This window comes from Copadichromis virginalis, linkage group LG23, assembly GCF_057382275.1.
Source record: "Copadichromis virginalis isolate Kocher_CV1m ecotype Utaka linkage group LG23, C_Virginalis_male_GT1.1, whole genome shotgun sequence".
NCBI classification, from domain to species: domain Eukaryota; kingdom Metazoa; phylum Chordata; class Actinopteri; order Cichliformes; family Cichlidae; genus Copadichromis; species Copadichromis virginalis.
Genome location: NC_140639.1, coordinates 13,225,749 through 13,249,503, shown reverse-complemented (window position 1 = coordinate 13,249,503; position 23,755 = coordinate 13,225,749). Strand labels below are relative to the sequence as shown.

The window sequence follows — 23,755 nt, the reverse complement described above, 5'->3', positions numbered from 1 at the left end:
ATGATAAAAAATCTAATCAAACTCTATTAACTTGCGAATGAGCATCGTTGTGCAGGTGATTTAAAAAGTAATTAGAGTAAGTCTTCAAATCCAAGTGGAGCTGTTTAATGATAATATCAATCTTTTACATTAATTATCATCATAAAACTGACAAAAGTCAGTTTTACTGTACATGGATTGGTACTTCTGTGCTTTTCTACTTTATTTGAACACTTAAAGCACTTTCTTACTACAAATCTTATTCACCCATTCACCTTAAACACGTTTAACCTAACATTCACACACTCGTGGATGAATCAGGGGAAACTCGGGGTTCAGTATTTTGCCCAAGGATACGAGCTGGGGAACGAAACACAGAGTGGAGGACCCGCTGTACCTTCTGATCCACGGACACCCATGTTACTTATCAGCAATCCAACCCAAAAAACAAAAGCTTTGCTCAAAGTCACACCTTCATGCGTAGGCAGAAAAACAAACAAACAAACAAAAAAACAGCTGATGAGGGAAGGAGTCATCACTATCTCAGTGTCCGAGGAGAAAGTGCTGCGACGGTCATTAATTTGAGGACACTGTACAGCACATGGATCCAGAGAAGGAAACGGAAGATGAGCTTTAAAACAAACAAACAAAAAACACACAAAACCCCCAACAGTCATGTTTCTGAGGATGACTGTTAGACTCTACTTTGAATCAGGATTTTCCTACCAAAACTACAAAGGTAGAATAAAAAGCTGGCGATGCTAATGTGGGAGTACCTGCATTCTTTCTAACGGCCAGCAGGGGGCGACTCAGGTTATACAAAACTTGAAATTGAATTGAAGTGTAAGGGGAAAATAGTGCACATCTCCCTCAGTCTGGGACCCCAGTAAACACTTTCCTGATGTCCTTATGACCTCAGTCAAAAGTTTCAGCTTTTGTTGAATAAAATTTAAACTTAATTTAGTAAATTATGGCAATTATGCAAGTCAGAAAGGAGAATTATCTACGGTATGATCAATGGCTCACTGGTTTCACGTTTATAGTGGGCAAGCCTGCTATACATAATATAAGTCAATGTATATTATAGGGCTGCCACAAACGATTATTTTGATAGTCGACTAGTCACCGATTATTTTTGCGATTAGTCGACTAATCAGATCATCATCCATTGGACGTACAGCGTACTGCTTATTGCACCGGCAGCATCTGGTCTTATATAACTATCATTAGCTTACAGCTTGAAGTGTTTGTGCTAACTAAAAATAAAGACAAGATGGTAGTTTATTAATTTTTAATGAAATTTGCAGATTGTTTCGGTGAAGTTTAATAAACTCCTTGCTTTCTAAAATATAACAGGACACCGGAGTATATTCTCCAGAGTCTCACACTTCTGATAATCAGCTGTCTGCTTGACAGTTTTAGCTGTGCAAATCTCAGCCAAACCGATTTACTCAGGAACAAATAAAATACTAAAGAAAGCCAAACAATAACATTTTTAATTTATCTAAGTGACTTATATATATGTTTAACCTGAGTAGCGAAAGACGGCGGTGGGTTTGAAAATGATTTGCCGGGAGTCCGGTGTTCTCACGGCGCTAGTTAGCCTTGCCCCCGCCTAGCTAACGAGCTAGTGGGTAACAGACGTCTCCGAAAACGTCGGAGCGCTTTTGAAAATATGTGGTGTCTTGATAAACTGAGCAGATATTTGAGGTTTACACAGCTACATTCTCGCCTGAAAATATGTTAAAAGTTTATTTTGTGACCCAGAAAGAATAATAAGAGTAAAGTTAAAACTAACTAGCTGCCGCCATTGTTGACAGCTGCGCTGGGCTGCGCTATGAATTCTGGGACACAGCTTCTTCTTCTTCGGGGTTTAACGGCAGCTGGCATCCTTGTACATGCAGTGCTGCCATCTTCTGTTTCAGTCCGTTATTACACTCTTAAATCCTACTACTCATTCCTGCGTCCTTTGTGATCTTACAAAGCTTCAAACGATGCGTCGACTATTAAATTAGTCGTCGACGATTTTAATAGTCGACATAATCGTGACTAGTCGACTAATCGTGGCAGCCCTAGTATATTAATAAGACCAGGAAAGCATAAATAAATTCTTTAGCATTTTTATTTTGTTCAAAAGTAGCCATGTACAGAAACTTTCCAGTTGCACAAAGGCCAAAGAACTGATAAAAATGTGGAATATTAATAAAAACCTAAAACAGTTCTTCTACGTTGGTGACCGGCTGCAGCTTTTCAGTGTTTATCCCAAAATCTCTGATCAATACCTTTCAATACACTGATCAGCCACAACATAAAAAACAGATCTGATTGGTAGAAACACGGCTTCACCAGCTGGCAGTGGCAGAGTTTAACACCTTGAACGCTTCAATGTCTTCCTAAATTAATTTAGTGAAAGTGGAGCGACTTGCTGTTTTTCTGGTCTCGGTCAACAACAATAACCCATCTCACATCCCATTAACCTGGCAGCTATTTTAATATGAAGACTCAATGTCTCATTGACTTTTCGAAAACTACTGTGCTTCAAAATAATTGTGGTTTTTAAAAAACGTTTTAATGCTGTGGCTGATCAGCATTGAGAGCGAAACCATTCAAACAGTGAAGCTCACATTCGGCCGATGCAGCAACCAAAAGAAACATAAGGAGAAAAATATTGAATATGCTCAGATACGCTGTGTGACAGTGTGTGTGTAGGATCGCAGAAACACTTAAGCTTCAGCCTGGCACACAAAGTGCAACACCCCAAATGACAGAACCTCTGAAACAAAGCGAACAGACTGCAGACAACAGCATGCCAATGGAACAAGCACCATGTGCAAAAGGACAGGTGGAGAGAAACCACAGAGCCTGCAGCCTCCGAATATATGCTCCATCATCATTAAACAAACAGAATCAGCATCACGAGCACATTTCTCATTTCTTATCCAGTGTTAAGGCACGTAGAATATATAGATGACCTTTGGCAAAAGTTGAACTCTTTACAAAAACATCCTGGAATGAGACACGCCCTTCAGAAAATGTTAAAAAGGTGCTGCTGCTTTAAATGCTCAACCATAAACTGGAGGAACGCATCAAAGTGTCTGCAAAGGTAAGAGGGGTGCAAAGCTCCCGCTCTCCTTGCAGCACCGACGACACTCAGCGACTGAAAGCTTTCAAAGTGCAAACTTAAAGCAGTCTCTTTAAGATCTGGGACAGACTGAGCCCCGAGGATTTGGTTTACAGCTTTAGGAAAAAAAAAAAAAAAAAACCTCAGATGGGCTTCAGATAAACTAAACACATGACATGAATGGAAAAAGGGGACTTGCACAGACTAAGCGGTGCCTCTGTTATGCTCAGCTTTATGTATTTACTATTTCACTCATTAGCGTTAGCCTAGCTTTTCATGAGTAAAAGTTCAAAATAATGCCCCTTTTTTCTTATTCTGGGCATCGATCGCCCAGTTTCTACTCTGAAACTCTTTCCAACTGGCTGTTTCTCACAAACAAAAGAAATTTAATCCTTCTCTCTCATGTTTGTGTTGGAGTCAGGACACTTGCACAGGCCAAGTCCTCCTGTTCTGAGTACTGGTCGTTGCTTATGAAGATATAAATCTTTGTCAGAATAATTCCAGTTTTAAGATCGCATTTAGTTAAATGCTACTATGTTACTCGCACAGGGCCAAAGATCAAACATGATTAAAGTCAGACTAAAAAAAAAAAACAAGACAAAAAAAAAAAAGCTTACGGTAGCAAAAATCCTGCTTCTTATGATAGCGTTAGCTTAGCTGTGTATAAAGTCGAAGAGCAGAGGGAAACAGCTTAAGGTAAAAATATCCAACTGTAAACGTGGTGTTTAAAAACTGAAAAGCTAAAAGCAAAATGGGGCTTTTAAAGTGCTTCCTAGTAAAACTGTAAAGGATGCAGATGAGAAGACATCTGCAAAACATCTGCGCAGACACACAGAGGAGGGTTTTCACTCGGATGGAGGCTGACAAGTGACGGGTTCAGTACATGAAGGTGAAGACAGAAGCAGCTAACCGCTAGCAATGATACATACATTATCTTTATGATATGGTGATTACAAAAATGAAAGAAAGGAGATGTTATGAAATGTTAATTAATGAGCTTTAGAGATGCTGGAAAGCAGGTTTTAAAAATTATTATTATTATTATTTATTTTTTTTTTTTAGAAAATAACGCCTCCGACTTCAGCTTTATATTTGACAGAGTCATGGAAACCGGATTGACCTCAACTCTTGGCAACAGTTAGCAAATCTACATTTATGCGGAACTGGCTCTTAAAAGAGATCCAATGAGTCATTGGATAAACACACACACACACACACACACACACACACACACACACACACACACACACACACACACATAAGAGTTTTGCTTTTGCGAGGATGTAGCGTATTCCATGGCCCAGCTAAACGTCTAACCCGAACCCTAATCTGAACATAATCCTAACGCTAACCATTTCAAACCAAGTCTTAACCCTGTAGAAACAAACACACACACGCACCCACACATACACACAGCATAATTCCTGGTGGATTCTTAGTGCATAAAGACTGAAATGGCGATTTCTTGGTCATAATGCACAAATAACTTTACAGCCAACAGCTCTAATAACTATAATTTAGAAGAATTTACTGTGCAAGAGAACAGCTAGAAACGGACTTCTATGTTTCCCGATCCAACAAGAAGAAGAAAATGTGCACAGAGCCAGCACCACAACTTGCTGCACTTGAATATAAACCTTTGGTATCATCTGCATGGAAGTCCTCACAGAAATATGCTTCTGCGTGGCCATTAAGTATAAGTAAAGTACGGGAACTTCTTTCCTCGTCAGCACCGATTCGAGGCCACGAACGGCTCCGATCCCGGTTTTGGTGCATTTACAGGCCAAGCTGAAAGAACGAACTGGGTACCATATCACGGTGGAATCTCTCTGCTCTTCTTTTCATGAAGACCTGACAGAGTACTGAGATGTTTCTGTGTGAACTTTAAGTTTCCCAGTATCAGAAAAATAAATCTCCCAAAAGGCAAAAATATCTCTGCTTTAGATTTACATCCAAAATATAAAGTACCTCTTTGCATGTTTCATAAAAGAATCTGCTTGAAAAATATAATTAGATCTTTAAAAAACAAACAAACTATTGTGCAATTGAATTCCTAGTTAAGACTGAAGGAAGCAGCCTGCAGCGGCCGTTCTGTCGGTTGCTCTGTCCTGTGTGCCGAACTGACGGCGTGCTCAGATTTGAGTCTTTCCTCTGAGTTCCTCGTGTATCTGACGCACTGCGAGGCTCCGTCGGGGGGCATGCTCAGCTGCACGCTGTCTGCCTGAGCGGGCAGAGGTGTGGAGGTGACACAGCTGGACAGATTGACATCTGACGGCTCTATAGTCTTATTGAGATGCTCAGAGTCTGCGGCAGAAGAAGTCTGCAGCTCCCCTGACAGGGCGGGGTTGTCTTTGGTGTAGGGAAGGGTGTCTACTTCTGACGGAGCTGGTGTATAGAGATCTGAAAGGTGCATATCGCTGTCTGTGGGCTGCAGCGGGCTTCTCTTTGCTTCATCTGTTTGTAATAGAGGCCCCTGTTTTGAGCCAGAGACGCTCCTCCCATCCTTTTTATAGTAACCTTTAGGCGAGGCCTTAGCGAGGGACAGGAAAGGAAGCTTGGGGCAGAGCGGCGACCCCACCTTGACCCGACTCAGGCTAAGGATGTTCCTGCGGATGTCAGCGGGGAGTTTATCCAACTGCCTTCCAAGTTGGACTGGGCTCGGGAACAGCGTGCCTTGACACGCCCTGTAGAAAAATCTGAAAAGTAAAACAGAGACTGACATCAGCATCGCTCCACCGAAGATCGCCAGGCGGCTGGGATAAACATGAAAGGCATCTGGTATCAATAACAGACGCTATTCAGCACTCGGATCATAAATATTTGAAAAACAGGCTCGTGTTTTCACTCATCCACAAACTGAACACGGTGTACCGAGGCAGCAGCGCAGCGATGGGCGTGATGAAGCACAGCAGGTAGAAGAGGGGCTCCTGCAGCAGCCTCTGCATGGTCCAGTAGGGGTTGGAAGGAGAGTAGCAGGCGGGACAGGAGGCGTTGTAGCACAGCGCCACGGTGAAGAATAAGGCGATACTGAAGGCGATCGACATCCAGTTCATCCACGTCTGCAGGGGGAAGGACACGAGGATGAGAAACAGTAACAGAAACTTAAAATCATAAGACGTTACACACCTATTCTTAACGCAGGCGTTCACACCAACCATGTAATTTTACTGTCGTTATTTTTTCAAACAAAGCTCGATTTTTCACATGCGAATAATCAGATCTCACCAAGTTCGCTTGTAGCACAGAACACGCACCGGTACTGAATATACAATGACACGGAAATACTAATATAACACTGTTTCTATATAAGACTCTCAATTTCTCTATAAGGGATACACAGTGATTTGATTTACTGCCTGCAAAATATTGTTAACATATATATTAAAATGAAGGCAAACGTGACTGGAAGCTTGCTGTACATTTAGGCGACATTAAAGAAGTTTCCTCCAGGCGGAAAGACAGAAGTGTGGATGCGAAACCGTCTTCTCGTGCCCTAAAATGAGTTTAGTCAGCGAGGGGAAAAAACTCCTCATGTTGCATCCTGGAGATGATTGGCTGATGAGACGTCTGACACAGTGAATCGTGTACGATGGCTCACTGAAGTGTTGTACTGACACACGTAATTAATTACAGCCTCACAGCTTCTGTATTTTGGGGGAGGAGGGGGGGCTGCTGTCACCTACCTACCTTTAATTGACTTTCACACCAGTTTACCAATCAGGCATGCATTATGTTCCTGAGCAGTGAGGAAATGAAGGGCCTGCCATCCGAGTGTGTGGAAGTGTACCTTCCATCGTGCTCCTTTTAATGAAAGCGCCTCTAAATGAGGGGCAGTCATGTCCATGAAGGCAGTAAGTAAAAAGGACACTCTTCCCACGTGTTTAAAAAAAAGAAAGAAAAAAAAAAAACCCTCATCAGGCTGAATTTACAGCCACAGAGATGATGGAGAAGACTCGGACTCAGGGCAAAGTCATAAATTTCAACAGTTTATGAGCATCATGTCTGAGCTCTCTGGCGGTGTAAGGTGTTGGCACGCTGTGATGAGTTGTAACTGGAGTTTATAGCACTCCAAGTCTAAGCTCTGATCTCTGGCTGCCTGGTTCAGTTTCGAGCGAGGCTGGTCTCACCCTGGGAAAAACATGGGGTTTGTTTCTGACGTTTTCTAGTCTTTGTTCCATCTTCTGCACAACTTCAAATCTCTGCTTAACCTCCTCGGACCTGGCGTCCATATATGTGGACATCACATTTTGGGTTACTTAGACCAAAATACTCAATTTTGCTCTATATCCACCTCCTGTACAGACTCTACCGGAAACCCAGTTTGTTTTAGGCTTCTTTTGCCTTTCACAATAAAAGCCGTAAATATGTACACTACGTGATTAATGTGGTCTTGGTGATAAATAACAGAATTAAACGGGTTAAAGTAGTATGTTAAAGCTACATATGACAGAATCCAGGAATTAAACTAAATGTCAACTTTGTTTTCACAAGTTATGAAACAGAAGTTTTCAAAAATAAATCAATAAATTGTTCATGTCTGGCAAATTTCTATGATGCTGATTTTCCAATCCATGAAAAAAATGGTTACAAAATATGTAATTTTATGAATTTTTTGCATAAAACTATCATTTTTATAATTTATTACAAAGGTTCCTGTAATGTGTTACCATTGAATGATAATCACAGGCCAACAGTGAGGTTTTGGAAACACCACTCATGTTCCACCACAGAGATTTTGAGCATTACAATGTTGTAACCATCCAAAGCAGACTGACTATGAGCTTAAAATTGTTTTTATTTTTAAATAAACATCAGGGATCGCTGCTGTCATCTGTTGGCTTTATAATCAGATTTCTTACCCATGTTTTGGTCTCGGTGCCCAAATGCAGCAGAATAGTGAATAAGGCGAGGGTGGTGATGGGAGTTCCCCATGTAAACAGGTCCACGTCAGAGTCAGCGTAGGCCTGGGTAGCATAGAAGAACATTTCATTAAAAAAATATATACAGAAAACAGATTTTTGTTCTTTTAGTCAATTTTTTCCCCAACACAACATAAAGCGACGTGAATACACGTGCTTGCTAGAACTGATAATCGACCAAAACAACATAAGACCACACCTTACATACCGATAGGAGGATCTCACTGAATTTCTGTATTTTTAAGCATTTTTTGTGCATTTATTGATATATATTGAATATATTGCAGTTTTGTATAAATAAAAATGTGAGCTTAGCAATCACTACAACACTTCCAGGTTCATGCTTTGTACTGAAAACATTCTTTTTAAAATAAAATTTGAAGAAATTAATAAATAAATTGTGAATTAATAAATTTCATTGCTGACGAATCCATTTTAACAACCATGTAAAGAGGATAAAACATTAAAATCAACACTAAAAAAAACAAATCAATACAAAGGTAAAACTCTAATATCTTGGTGAAGACGAATGGCAGACGTGACACTTACAAAGTAAGGAATGAAGAAGCAGACGAGACTTTGGTAGAAGGCATCAATCATGTTCATCCAGAACATATATGGCTTATATTCCTGCAGGATAAACACAGACACTCAGCATCAGTGTGACTGTAGAGAAGAAAAATGTTAAAAATGTAAATATTCAAAACACATATAAAAATGTCTCTATTACCTACATTTGATACCAGAAGCAGTTAACTAGTCCTGATTAATTCTGGGTCAGAAATAAAATTAATGACCCATCAAAACAATGAAGAAGCGCAACAGTTTTAACCTTTACGCTAAAATTTATGCTAGAAATCAAAGGTTAATGACAGAAATCATGGCATATTATAACATAAATTCATTTTATTTAGGAAAAATGTGGATTTCTAAACTGAATGGTATCTATGCAGCATGCAAAATGAATTCCAGCTTATTCTTGACTTTTGAGTCAAGACTGACAAACTGGGTTTTCTCTGGAGCAAAGAGTGAAGTCTTTCACCTATGCCAGGGAGAGGAAAAAAACCCTCATGGTAATACCAAGTTTAATTCTTAGACTAAATTGTGGAGAACTTTGCATGATTAAGATTTTAGGGCTCACTGGAACCCCTCATTTCAAGCCAACTTGCCTTTAAGCTAACATCGTTCTGATTGGCTGCCTCTCACAAACAGAAGGTGGGGCTTCTATGACAGAGATAACTACAGTAGGGACATTTGCTCTCTCATATGAGTCAACAGTAGTAGTGTGAACTGAGCGTTTAGAGCAGTCTGAGCTTTTGGCTCACAGATAACTCAGCACCTGAAACAGCCGCAATTTGTGTAAACTTACTACACTACGGAGCTACAAACATCCTGCCTTAGAGTGATGCTGAAAAACTAGTTCATGCATTTTTCACTTCTAGGTTGGTGTACTGTAATTTCTTCTTATCAGACTTTTGTAAAAGCTCTCTAAAAAGCCTTCAGCTGATCTAAAATGCTATAGAGGGAGTATTAACTGGCTGTAGACGCAGCGCTCATATTTCTCCCATATTTGCTTATCTTCACCGTCTCCCTGTTAAATCCAGAATTAGCACTTCTCCCTACCTACTGCACCACCATGGGAAGCAGAGCTTTCAGCTGCTCTGCTCCCAGGCTGTGGAACTCTCTTTTTTCCCCATATTCTTAGTAAAAATTTGAAATGTGCTGTCAGATCATTAGGAGGGAGCGCACCTCGGAGTTCTGGCCGTTCACGTAGAGCTGAGGTAGTTGTTGGAGAGTCTCTGCTGACACGTCTTTGTCCAGAGTGCCAGTAATGAGTTGTGGGAAAGCAGAGAACATCAGGTTGAAGAAGATGAGATACCACTGGTCAATCATGGCTGAACCTGAGAAGCCACAGTAGAACTGATACCAGAAGATGAGCGCCACAAACATCTGAGGGAACAAATGGGATGGAAGCAGTGAGAAAAAGCAGAACACCTCATCCTTTCTGACTCAGATCTGTGTGCGCTGGGAGGGGCCTTACTGCATTCTTGTAGAAGAAATACAGGATCATGTTAGCCAGGCGGGAGTAGCACCAGTGCCCGTGTACCAGCAGGAGCTTCTGGAGATACCGGAAACGTGGGAGGGCAAAATCGCTTGCCATCACTGCCTGCAGAACACCACAAGAACCAAACGTTCAGTCTCCTGCCGCCTCTCTCCTACGTACACGAGACGAGCACACATTAGGCAGTTACTCGTTGACTGTTCTCGCCTCTTCTTAATGAATCTTTAGCGGGTATAATCTTTCCAAAGCAATAACTCGTAAACGAGTTGGCCTCCCCTTGGATTCACCGTTAGCGCGGTAAAACACTCCCAGTACTGAGCCCTGCTTTTACATCATAAACACCGCCGCTAACCCTTTACGGCACCTCTCGGCTGTCAGCAACAGAAACAGCAGCAGGCCTCTCGCTTCTGCTGCGCTCCAATAACCCCTCCTAACGACTACACAGGGAGCGCGTCGCTAATAGACGAATGGTCCGCTAATGATAATGCAGCAGCGCGTGCAGGCTCGGGGCGCAGTAAAGAGCGTCTCAGCACGTGGTGTGCGGCGGAGTCCCCGAGAGTGACCGCTGTCTCATTAAGTGGCAGTTTGATTAACGGTAATTAATGCAGCGGATTGGTTAAAGACAGGATACTGAGGCTTTAGCAGATGTGCTACACAGCAGCGTGCCAGCAAAGCCTCCCCTGGAAGTTAATTGGGAATCTCCATCATAAGAGCACAGCTCTGGAGCAGGGTGCTGCAGGTAAATGAGCGGAGGGGAGGAGGGTTTTCTTCGTGAAGATGCTCTCTCAGCTGTGGCCTTGGAGCTGAGCGTCCACGCCGCGCTGCTTCTCTGCAGGACACAGGGCCTTCCTGCTGACTCAGCACAGCACAGGCAATCCTATTTAGAGGATGGTCATGGATGTGGGCTAAAAACCGCACTTAAGTGTAATGAAAAGCCATTAACAACCCTAAAGAATGCTAGTGTCTCCCCCTCTTCCCAATTCCCCAATCTTTTATCTGCAGCTCTTCTCGCTCTCAGGAGCTCTCAGGCTGCGCTGCTTTTTTTTTTTTTTTTTTTTCCTACAGCCCACCGTAAATCACCCACCTCTCCTCTCCGCCCCATGTGCCACTCTATTCATCACCTTACCTGCATGCCTTCCTGTCCTGAGATCCCCACACCCACGTCTGCGACCTGGATCATGCTGACGTCATTGGCCCCATCTCCTGTGATTAATGTAGGGAAGTGAAAGAGAGAAAATAGACCGTTAGAAGGAGGAGGTACATCAGTTTATAAGAAGGGGGGGGGGGGCTTTATTGAGCGTGAAGATGACAAGATGGAGAAGCCAGCGTGCCCAGTGTTTGCGAGAGGAACGTGAAGCTTTCAGACTCCTCAGCCGTTATACGAGCCGCGCGCTTGCGGTGCCGTTCGCCACCTCTGCAGCTCGGCCTCCCGTGAGGCGGAGGCCTTCCTGCTGCGGCAGCCGACAGGCGGTGTCTCCGCATGTGTGGATAAATTTGTTTTCCCTTCTTTTTGTCACTACAGGTGGTGGAGTGGGAGGGGAGGAGGATTTTGTTGTCACAATGGCACCGCAGTGGCAGCACAGACTGATAATGAAAGGTAGGTGGTGAGAAGAACTCAAATAGAAGTTGGCTGGAATTTTTTTTCCTTTTTTCCTTTTTCACTGAGAATTCACAAGGCTGGATTTTTTTTTGTGAGTGGGATGGAACAACGTGATTAATGTGCCATCACGACTTTTTCAGAAAAGTATAACCAGAGTGCATTTCGGCTGCTGCCATATCAGTTTTTCTGGAGCCAGACGTGACCATGTTTGGATGTTATTGTATCTGCTTATTAGTGATCAGCAACATCCAAATTAAATTCCTGAATTTTTCTCACCAGAACTGGACAGTGTGTTAGTATAATTAACCCCAGCGCAGCGATATTATTGGTCAGATACTTGCATTAAAACCCTAGAGTGGCCCGAGGAGGCCATGATTTATTATTATTACAAATAATGTGAGTAAGGCTCCGTACCAGCTCGTGAAGTGTGACACGTCTGAATAATAAGACTGAAGTACTGAAAGATATTAAAGCTCAAAAGCTAACATAGCACTGACTGAAAAAAAAAACGCCCCGCTGGCAAATAAAACCTGCTCCTCCTGAGCGCAGCTGGACCAAATAAATGGAAAACAGAGAAAAGACCAACGCAGGTCACCGTGACGTCCTCGCGTCGCCTCTTTGCTGCTGCAGCTTCAGTAGGGAAAGTGTAGAAATACTAAGAATAACTCAGAGCGGAGGCTGAATGATGAATGGTGCACCTCCATCTCAGGCAAATTTCAAAATCAGCTCACACGGAGATCACGGCAGGAGGAACATACAGGAGTTTCACTGGAGCCGTGCAGCAGCCAGTTGGCTGCACGATGAGGTAAAGATGCAATGAATAAAGTAAATAAAGTGAATGTTCAGGGCTGGCAGGTTCAGGTGTGCACACTGCAATTAAAATATGGCATTCATGCCTTTGTTAGAACAGCTAAAGAGTAAGATGAAGATGGGGAAAGTCACTTGTACACTTGTCTGGAAGAGTCTGTGTGTTCCAAAAATGTCTTTCAACGCTGAGAAAAAAATCCCTCATCCAAGCTCGTTAATATTTGGGAACAATTTGCGAGCAGGTTAGCAGCTGTGCTCGAGAGCTCAGGCACGTTCTGATCTGTCCGGACGCTGCTGGGATCTTACATACTGGGGATAGCCTGAAGGTTCAAGACAACAGCTCACAGTTTACGCCGTTCAAAGCTAAGGAATGCTTTAACACAACGTTAGAGCCTAACAGGCCTCATTTTTATATCTGCAACTATAAACACGTGTAAGCGTGAGATAGGACAAATGTTTAGTTTTTACTCCGGGTGAGGTCAGTTGTCTTTAAGTCCAGCAGTGAGCTTGTGACGGGATTTTAAAATCAGGCCCATCTGTGTCTGAATATGCTCACCCGGTCCTTACCTATGGCCAGAGTCATGACCTTCAGCTTGTTCCGCACCAGTTTGACCACCATGCTCTTCTGCAGCGGCGTGGACCGGCAGCACAGCACGGAACGGCAGCTCCGTGCAACGGCCAGAAACTTATCCTCCAAACTCTTATCCAGGGCGTAGGCCAACGTCCGCCCGTCTATCACCAGGCCCAGCCGGTGCACCAAGAAGGGAGTGGACTGGGAGGACGGAGATGAAGAGGAGTAGATGTCAAAGGGTGAGAAGTTCGTGTTGAAGCTCTTGGTGGTTGGGCCTGATGGGCTGCAGAGGAATTTGGCCTGGATGTAGTGTAAACTCTCCTCCAGCAGCAGCGCGCACGCCTCCTGGGTCACAGAGAAGTTCAGCGTCAGGACGGCATGTTAATTCAGCTGCAACAATCTCCGGAGCTCTAGAGCTTGGATACTTTAAGATCAAATATGAATTTAAATCCTGTGTAAGGCTTTACTGTAAACACAGTAAACGTCTGTAGTAGAAACACATGATGTAGGGTGGGTCAGATCAGACACAAACATGAGCGATCTCCATCTTTTGGAATGAGGATTTATTCTGATTTATTCCAGAAAGGGACAAGAACGCGACACTAAAGATCAACCTGTGCTCGGTCTAGAAAACAACAACACACAGCTGTGAGTCTGACAACAAAGCTCTACAACAGCAGCATGCTAACGCTGTGCTAACGCTTTACACACAATCTATGATGCCAACGCAAAACTAGCTGTTTGTCATCCCACCAGCGGAGCCGAAGGTTGATTTGACACATGTCGTACATTTCCACCCGACTCGTCACCACAGGAGATTCGTGGCCAGCACATTTTTTCTGCGCTGTGCTCTGTGGGGCGTTTTTCACCCATTCTGCTGTCAGTTTGTGCTAAAACTTTGGCAACTAAAATAAAGATCTCCTGCCTGTCCTCGGGTCGGTCGGGTTTAGAGCAGATATTTTAATGCATTCAGCAAGTTTTAGTTTGCTTTATGAGCCAACTTTATTCCACAACAGTACACTCAGCTTGTTACCTATTGAGCTCTTTTTTTTCTCTGTAATTATACTTTATTTATGCTGTTTTGTTAAATCTTATGTTCAGTGTTTGGATGCTGCAAGACACAATTTGCAATTTTTGGGATAAATGAATTAAATCTGATAATAAATCTAATTATTTGCTGGCAATTTCACAGGCGATGTTCTTGAGCAATGCAAAATGAATGCAGTAAGTTGTGCAATCAGTTATTCTCTTCAGGCAGCCGATCACTTTTGTAGAAAAACATTTAGACTGTGAATAAGAATCCAAATGGCTTGAGACTCCGTCCTCTGAAACGTTGTTAGGCAAAGACGACCGGGGTCGGTCTTTACCGGCATTTCAGTGACTCATCACTGCAGGAGCTTGAGATGCTCACATGACAGAGGAGTTTCCTCTTCTCACCCCAACTGGTCGCGGCACATAGCCGCCTGGTTCTGCTGGAGGTTTCTTCCTGTTAAAAAGGAGTTTTTCCTTCCCACTGTCGCCAAAGTGATTGGTCATAGGGGGTCATATGATTGTTGGGTCTACCTTACAATATAAAGCGCCTTGAGGCGACTGTTGTTGTGATTTGGCGTTGCTGATTGCAGCCACTTTTTCCGTTTTCACCTTTCTAATCTTGGGTGGCACACTGATTGTTTAGACCACCACTGTTCACACAGGAATCCGCTGCCGTTTGATTAGCTCAAGACTATAGCGTACACTTTGCAGTCGGTGGCTGCAGAGTTTATTTGTGACCAAGGAAGTCACATGTGCCAAAACAAATGGTACCAAGGGGGAAATGAGCAAGAATCCAATTACAGCGTGCAGGTGTGAAAGCGCTCCACGTTTAGGAAACCAGAGTTTATTAAAACCTGGCTGGTGCTACTGCTCACCTGAGAGTCAGCATTCAGTGTCAGGAGCTCCTCCTCGGGGTCCAGCAGCTTGCACGCGTACGCGATGTTCACAGCAGTTTCCTGTTTGTCCCCCGTCAGCACCCATATCTGTAGGCCCGCCTTCCGCAGGGAAGCTATAGTTTCAGGCACGCCGTCCTGCAGCCGATCCTCAATGCCCGTCGCTCCTGAAGGAGAAGGCAAGTCTGTGACAAACTCTCCAACATTAGAGTAATTACATTCGTAATAACAGTTTCAGCTGTAACTGAGAGCTACCCAGAAGATGGAGGTTCGTCTCCAACTGCAGGGCCGACTCAAAGAGCAGCTCCTCCCTTCCCTGAATGGCCGTCTCAGCCGCCAAGTGCCGCTGCAGCCAGCAGGCGTACTCCTCTTTGCTCAGAATCTGACACACAAACACAAAACGTTTATACACACACACACACACACACACACACACACACACACACACACAGTCATGTGTCAGGATCTATTAGATCTCTATGAAACAAATACTTTCAGAATCTAAAAGGTAGTGCAAATATATATATGCATTTCAATCTGTCTGATGTAGTCTGATCAAAGTTACTAATGCAAAATTATTTGTGACTTTGGAAACAAACAACTGTTAAATTAACAATTTCTATTACACTGTTACAGATGGGCAGCAATCATTGTCTTGTTTTTAGTTTTACCCTTTTGAATGTCAGTAAACCTGTTGACAACGCCCATCGGTCTTCAGAGTGGTGATATGAGAAAGGTGTTCACGCCCTTGCATCAGACATGCACCCGTAACGGCACAGTGGTTATATTAAATATAAGAGAAAGAGAGAACTTTAAGAAATTAATATAGCCACTACAGTGACCATCAAAACGATGGAAAAATATTGCCATAAACAGCTTATTTTGCGACACCACGAAACAAACGATAGCATAAAATGAAACGATAGACGTTTTTATATCGTCATCCGATATATATCGTTATATCGAACAGCCCTAATACTTTGTAAATCACAATCCCAGATATGGAAAAACTCCAAACGCTGATCTGCTGCCACTGCAGATTACCCTCCTTACATCACTGACAGAGGAGACTTCACGTCACTTTGCAGAGACGAGTCTGTGGTGTGATGGTTAGCTGTGCACATGTCGTGCTGGTGTAAACAGAAGGCGTACAAAAAGAGGCTGAACAACAGCCCAGTAATGTGCATGTGGTGACACATGAAACTGTCATGCGCTCTGGTGTTTATTCTAATAAGTCATAGGGAGCTGCTTAAGCAATGAACCGAATCATGGATTTGGACTATTATAATATCCTGCCATTTTGAACATATACAATCTAATGCTTCCTTTTTAATTCATGCCTATAAAACCTTTCCTGTTGCCCCTGCCAAGAACCTGACTTGTTCTACAAAAACTTATTTCGATGAAGATGGAATAATGGCAACTATCCCACCATGAGCCCTAAACATTTACCCACAATGCACTTTAGGTTTTCCCCAGTGAATTCTCAGAAAAAAATAAGCATGCAGGGTACCAATGCTCTTCAATGTCACAGACGTTAAATCGGTGCAGTTTTCTCACACTATGATAGATCCTGAGATACTGACGCTCAGAGTCGCTTAAGAGGAAAAAAAATTGTTCTTAACAGAAAATATATTTAGGCTTTAGACTTTTCTATCTCATCTACCTCCTGTACTTATGAAATCTGAACCGACCCCTTTGCACACCAAGGGCCTGTAACTCTTCTGTCTTTTTTAGGCTTCATAGTCCAAAAAAAACAAAACAGATTTTATATAAATAATTTCCCAGAGCCGACACTTGCCCCGATAAAAGCTAAGATGCTTTCTGATGACTGCAGCAAGTCAGGCACTGACACGCTGTCAACACTTTATTATGAGCTTAGTGTCTTTACCAGCTGCACACATGCACCTATTAGAGGAATTAAAGGGGAGGCTTGCTTCACCTGCAAGTCTCTCTCTCTTACACACACACACACACACACACACACACACACACAGACACACACACACACACACACACACACACACACACACACACACAGAGTCATGTGTCAGGATCCTCCATAACAGAATGTGAGACCTTGACAAGGTGTTTTATCGCTTTGCTTTGGTGATGGCGCTGCACAGGCAGGAATATAATGAGCCCAGCTTGTGAGAGCATAAATTAACAGCCTGGGAAAGTGGCACAGATTGCAGCTGAGTCACGAAGAATGTCACTTGTGGAAGGGCTGGTCCATGTGATCATCTGCGCCGGGCTGCAAACACATCCTGTCAAGAAGCCACTGAGACACACCACCTCCGTCCCCCTTTTAAAGCAGTTTAATGATGGAGGGCAGTTGTTCAGGTTTACAGATCCGTGCTTGCATACCTTTTTTGCTATGCACAGCGTGCGAAGTCCATCTGCAGCGTACAGATTCAGGTAGTGCTGGGTCCTGCAGACAATCTTTTTCTGACGTTTCCCTTTGGAGTTTCCTTAAAAAACAGAAAAGGACAGAAATAAACGGAGATGGGATTTTCTCGCTTTGGGGGAATTTGCATGAGTGGTTCAGCATTTTAGTTCCAAATTACAAAAGACTTCATCCAAGAAGCCATCTGTCCTCACACCTAAATTAACCATGCATGCTACACCTCAACGTAAAGCCATCATATTGCTCACTAAGCGGCATCTGGGTTATGGCGTTCGCAAATATAATTAATCTATTTCAATTTTCTGCCCAAATGATTTAAAAACGACTGAACATTCGAAGTTATCTAAGATGTTTCAAAGCGTCTTTCTGGAGCGCCTCTCTGGCAACACCTCGGCCATCTTTCTGGCAGGGGAGCGGCGCACAAACAGATTGGCCTTATGGGTCTCCTGACACAGATGCACCAGCCAACACTCTGATTGCCAGCCATGAAATCTCACTAATAACACAACAGCTTGGCAGGCACAGCCTCACATGCACCGCCACGCAAAATTATTTTTACTGAAAGGAACAAATTAGCACAAAACTGGCAGCGATCGAACAGTTCCAGCTCGGAAAGTCAGGAAATAATCGAAACTAAGTGCTTTTATTCACCGCTAAAAGCGAGTTGTGTTATGAAGAAGTTATAATTACACCAACAGTCTATTTTCTCTTTGGCTGTGGAGGAAAAAAACTAAAGCAAAAACACAGCGTGAGTTCTGCTTTTCTGATGAACAGCTGCTGGGAGCAGACAAGCTCCCAGACACAGGTGGAAATTCACATCATGTTTCGGTTTCCAGTCAGAAAACTGAGGTGCATTTTTCCCCTGTCTTTTATATACAGTTCGTGTCACAGACTGTATATAAAAGATAGACAGAGCTGCTTTTGAAGAGTAAAGCCAAAGCTGAAGTGCCTTAAATAGCACCATATATGGTTGCAACAAGAAGCCCGGCTGTGTCAAGCCTGACAACATGATTTTAATGCTCACCTCATCTCCGACCACTGTAAACACAAACAGGCTGTTTTCTGTCAGATACCAACGCCATAGATCGATACTGTAAAATATATACTTTAACAAAACTATTAGATCTCTATGAAACAAATACTTTCAGAATCTAAAAGGTAGTGCAAATATATATATGCATTTCAATCTGTCTGATGTAGTCTGATCAAAGTTACTAATGCAAAATTATTTGTGACTTTGGAAACAAACAACTGTTAAATTAACAATTTCTATTACACTGTTACAGATGGGCAGGAATCACAGCGTTTGCAGCCTCGCTCCCAATTTAATGTCATCATTTAATTATTAGCCACAGTTGCTAGCTGCTACCTTAATGACCCCTAAACAGATGGCTAGTGTGGCTATCGGATAAAAGTACTTTTGGCTGCGCCCTCATTTCTACAGCGGATGGATCCACATGTTTGAACTGGCAGAGATTTTATGCCTGATGGCCTTCCTGATGCTTGATTAGTTTTGATTAGTTCTATATATAATATATTATAAAGAAATCGATGTTTCTGGGCTACCGCATGAGTGTAGACCAGTGAGGTGACAGGTGATCATCTAAATGTCTGCAAGTTAGTTGACTGAACATCCGTTATCGTCCGCTTTTCTGAAGTTGGGCCACGTTGGCAGAAAACTAAGCTGCTTTTCTTGATGTCTCTCTCCTCAGCAACAGTTTCCAGTTCCTCCTGGAAGACACTGAGACATTCCCAGCCCAGATGAGGTATAATCTACCCAATGGGATACGGATCTACCTCTGTGTCTCCTCCAGTTGGGAGTGCCTGAAAAAAGGGAGGCTTCTGAGCAGCATCCTTACATGAACCCACAATCACCTCAACGGACTCCTTTTGACTGTACTCCAAGCTCTTTATCTCTACGACTGCCACCCTAAAAACGAAACACAACCTTGCACGACTACAGGCGAAGGCTGGAACGTACACCAACTATTAAATTGACAGTGACTCTGCCTCGTTTTCACCACGAGAGTCCAATATACCTGCTTTACTGCAGACACCACACCAATTTGTTTATTTTAACTTTACAGTTTCCTCGATTTCAGCTGTTTTCAGATCCAAATCTGGGACCTACTGACAGGGATTGACACGCCCTTTTTTATTGCTGAAATGAATTATTTATTGTGTGAATAAATAATAAATGTAGTTTCACAGTGCAACTACTAAACAGGAGTCTGCAGGCACACTTTCATCTCCAAAGGTCTACAGTCTGTCACCTCCACGTGTCCTGTTATTAGAATGACACTGAACAACTCCCTCATCCCCTGAATGGAGCTATTATGGACATTCTGGGTTATGAGAAGGCCCGGTGCCTGCTGAGCTCTAATTGGCTGCTTTTGCCCAATGGGGAACCAAAGTGTGCACGAAAACACACGCAACCCTGGTCATTAAAGCTGCTCAACTGGGGCACTAGGCTGTATGATCTGTTTTTGTGAGCAACTGAATTTTAAGTAAGCGGAAAAACTTGTGCACCCAGCACTGTGTGCAGGACTCAGCACGGGATGCACGATGGAAAATCAATACAATTAATCATACTGTAATTCAGAATTCTCCAAAGGATAAGATTACATGTCAGCAAGAAAACATGCCAAAACGAGGTTTGGGGGGTGGGCTCATCTCCATTTGTCTGCTGCAGTTAACAAGTCCTCATTCGGCGTAGGAGGATCATTTCAGCTGGAGAGCCATTTTTACGCAGCCGTGTTGAGATGCCTTTAATGAACATGAGGGAGCCACTAAGCAGGCACGTGAAAGAAATGTATTACTCGCACAACGTGACAGCATGCTCTTACTGAAGGGGATCCAAGACAGTTTGCTGCACCGGCTGATTCAGTCCATGAAAACAAAAGCACTTCAGAGCACTTTTACACTTCTGAGCAAATGATGCGGTGAAGGAATTGTGCCGTAATAGGAAAGCTTGTATAAAGTGTGGTAAACACTGTTGCAGGATACACACGCAGTCCACGATATGCCAACATCTACTGACACAGTTACGACTCGATTTATTCACTTACTACTCGTGCTTCCCACACATAGTAGACTCAGTGTATTTAGGGGCTCATTATAACATTTTTCATTTTGTTTTTCATCTTTGTGAGAAGTCGATGCCATCTGTGTCCAGATGTGGAAATTCTGTGTGAACCAGTTAATGTCAAGGACTATTATGACTCTAAAATATTAGCGAATTATAATAAGTGGAATGAAATGATTGCATTTTTGTATGTGTTTTTCTCTGCCTTTCACATCATCTGTCAGAGAGTTGCACCAAAGATGAATCCTAGCAGCCAGCCAGCAGTCTGCCAATCAAAGCAGCCACACCCAGTGACTACCTCACTCCAGTATAAAGATGAATGTATCTGTCTGTTTTTATAAAAGAGGAACACATTTTTTTGTGGCCGAATAAAAACATGTTTATTTCTACTGTAAAGTTGGATGTTTTAAAATGTGGGTCCTTTCTGAAGCCTCTGGTGGATGTTGGAGGAACTGCAGGTTTTAATGCTTTAGTAAATCTCAGGGCCCAGTTGCTGAAATATAATCTGGCAGGATTAATCCAATCTGATAGGACCAAATCCTGAAATCCGGTTGTGCAAAAAGTAAATGGAATTACAGAATCGTAAAAGATCTGCTAACATTATCCAGTTTTTTATCTGGATTCAAAACATTTGAATGGGAAGAGGATTTCTTTGCTCCAAAATATCACAATTACGGAGATGCCAGCAGAGATCTGGATTCAGACTGGATTATGGTAAGGAAAGTTAATCAAACAAGAAAACCGGAACTGATAAACAGAGTTTAAAGAAAGACAAACGTCAAACAGTTTGAAAACTCTGTATGTAAATGCAATAACTGGAGATAACTAGGGCTGTGCGATATGACCAAAATCTCATATCCCGATATAAGAATTCTATCGTCTCAATAACGATATAAATCACAAAAATGTAACATTTTCTGAAAATTCTGTGAATCTCGGGCAGCTCGACTTGCGGGAAGTGTTTCCAGCTGCGCGTCATGTACCTGGAGTCGAGTGTTTTAACCGATGCATGAAACTATAGATTTTTAGACATAAGTTTTAACCGCCGCCGTTTTATTTGTGAGCATTTATTACACAGCGTGCTGCGGGGAAAAGCCTGTTCTAACGTTTGAGTCTAAGGTTTATTTTTTAGCACCTGGCAGCTCTTTTTTACTTCTCATCCGTAAATTCTCTGCATACTCTTTCATGTGATTCAGTTTATTTTGAAAAGTCTCAACAGGATCTTGAGCTTTATTGTGAAAGGTTTATGTGGAAAATAAACAAGCGGACACACGATGCTGTTACCGTCGTTGTTGCTAACCACAACACATAAAAACAGGCGCTTGTCCGTAGTGTGGTTATATTAAATATAAGAGAAAGAGAGAACTTTAAGAAATTAACATAGCCACTACAGTCACCATCAAAACAATAAAAAAATATTGCCGTAAACAGTTTATTTTGCGACACCACGAAACAAACGAGAGCGTAAAATGAAACGATAGACGTTTTTATATCGTCATCCGATACATATCGTTATATCGAACAGCCCTAGAGATAACAATAAAATATTTTCCCAACAAATAACTAATATCCAAGAAACTACGGTGAATTTTAAGAAAGGTTAAATTTGGCTCAGGGGGTTGGGAAGCGTATCTGTAACCGGAAGGTCGCCGGTTCGATCCCTGGGCTCTCTGTCCTGGTCGTTGTGTCCTTGGGCAAGACACTTTACCCTACCGCCTACTGGTGTTGGCCAGAGGGGCCGATGGCACGAAATGGCAGCCTCGCTTCTGTCAGTCTGCCCCAGGGCAGCTGTGGCTACAACCGTAGCTTGCCTCCACCAGTGTATGAATGCGAGAGTGAATGAATAGTGGCATTGTAAAGCGCTTTGGGTGCCTTGAAAAGCGCTATATAAATCCAATCCATTATTATTATTATTTGAGTCAGTAAACAGTTTCCAGTTCTTTATAGATTTCTCTAAGATGTGGAATAAAGATGTTAACCTGTTAACTCTTTGACACTGTCATGGGAATTTTCTAAACTATTCTAAAGCAATAATATCATTAAAAAAGGTGACGTAATCCCAGGCTGCAGACCTCCACACTGCGTGTTGTGTCACGTGTTCCTGTGGGTTGAAACAGTCTTTGCTAAGCACCCCTGGACAGATGTCTGGTACAGGTCTGTGTAGGTCTTTGTGTGACTGGAATAGTAAGACCCTGCTACACCTTTGCCTTTAGGACATAAAAGAAGCTGTAGAATATGGAACAAGGAAAAAAAGGAAAAAAAAAAAAACACAGGGAAGTTTTCTTTTTTAAGACCCTAGTCAAGGCAGGCTCTGAGTTCAGCAGCTCTAAAAATAAAAGTCCTTATATAACATGTGACCTTATCCTTTCACCTGAGTAGAAAGCATGAGGGTTTGGGGAAGTATCAGTGAAACCTCGAGTGTTTATAAAGACCAAGACCACAGACCTCCACAGACTGTATACAATGAACCACTCAAACCTGAAATAGACGATCAGATATAAAGCACCAATTCATGAAGTCTGTCATCTCAATGCGTTTCATATTGTAGCATAAAGACTCTACAACAATTACAGACAGTATACAGTGTTCACTTGTTCTGTCACGTTACAGCCTTATTCCAAAAGGGATTCAAAGTTACTATATAAGAAAAAACAAAATAACACTGTCGTCCCGTTTCCACATGTGTCTGTCCACGTTGGACAAAATGTGAAGCAGGTAAAGTGTGGATACTTTAACCACTGTAGTCACATGACATACATGCACTTTCAACATATACATAGACACAACAAAAGCAAACAGTCCTAACTCGTGGTGTTAATTTCTTCTAGATCACAGCAGAGTCTCGCCTTATAGCGGTGTCTTGACTACACACAGCTACTTCTAGAGTCAACCTGCAGTTAGGGCTGTACGATATGACCAAAATCTCATGGTAAATGGCCTGCATTTGTATAGCGCTTTCCTAGTCCCTAAGGACCCCAAAGCGCTTCACACTACATTCAGTCATTCACCCATTCACACACACATTCACACACTGGCGATGGCAAGCTACATTGTAGCCACAGCTGCCCTGGGGTGCACTGACAGAGGCGAGGCTGCCGGACACTGGCGCCACCGGGCCCTCTGACCACCACCAGTAGGCAAATACGGGGTTAGTATCTTGCCCAAGGATATTTGGCATGCAGCCAGGAGGCAGCCTGGGATCAAACCACCGACCTTCTGATTAGTGGCTGACCTGCTCTGCCACCTGAGCTACAGCCACCCCTCATATCCCGATATAAG

General features: G+C 42.8%; 1 protein-coding gene across 1 annotated transcript in view; it reads right to left on the bottom strand.

Annotated features, from left to right (window-relative positions):
* Positions 1–2,083: 2,083 nt before the first annotated feature.
* atp10a (ATPase phospholipid transporting 10A) overlaps positions 2,084–23,755 on the bottom strand; it is a 47,224-nt gene continuing 25,552 nt past the window's right edge. Inside the window, exons 11-21 of the mRNA XM_085447156.1 lie at positions 17,352–17,455; positions 15,240–15,366; positions 14,967–15,151; positions 13,056–13,404; positions 11,208–11,284; positions 10,061–10,186; positions 9,769–9,969; positions 8,569–8,649; positions 7,960–8,064; positions 5,972–6,159; positions 2,084–5,796 (exon numbers count right to left, since the gene is read on the bottom strand). Of these exons, the coding sequence (XP_085303282.1) occupies positions 5,154–5,796; positions 5,972–6,159; positions 7,960–8,064; positions 8,569–8,649; positions 9,769–9,969; positions 10,061–10,186; positions 11,208–11,284; positions 13,056–13,404; positions 14,967–15,151; positions 15,240–15,366; positions 17,352–17,455 (2,186 nt within the window). The 3' untranslated portion in view covers positions 2,084–5,153. The remainder of the gene's footprint in view (positions 5,797–5,971; positions 6,160–7,959; positions 8,065–8,568; positions 8,650–9,768; positions 9,970–10,060; positions 10,187–11,207; positions 11,285–13,055; positions 13,405–14,966; positions 15,152–15,239; positions 15,367–17,351; positions 17,456–23,755) is intronic.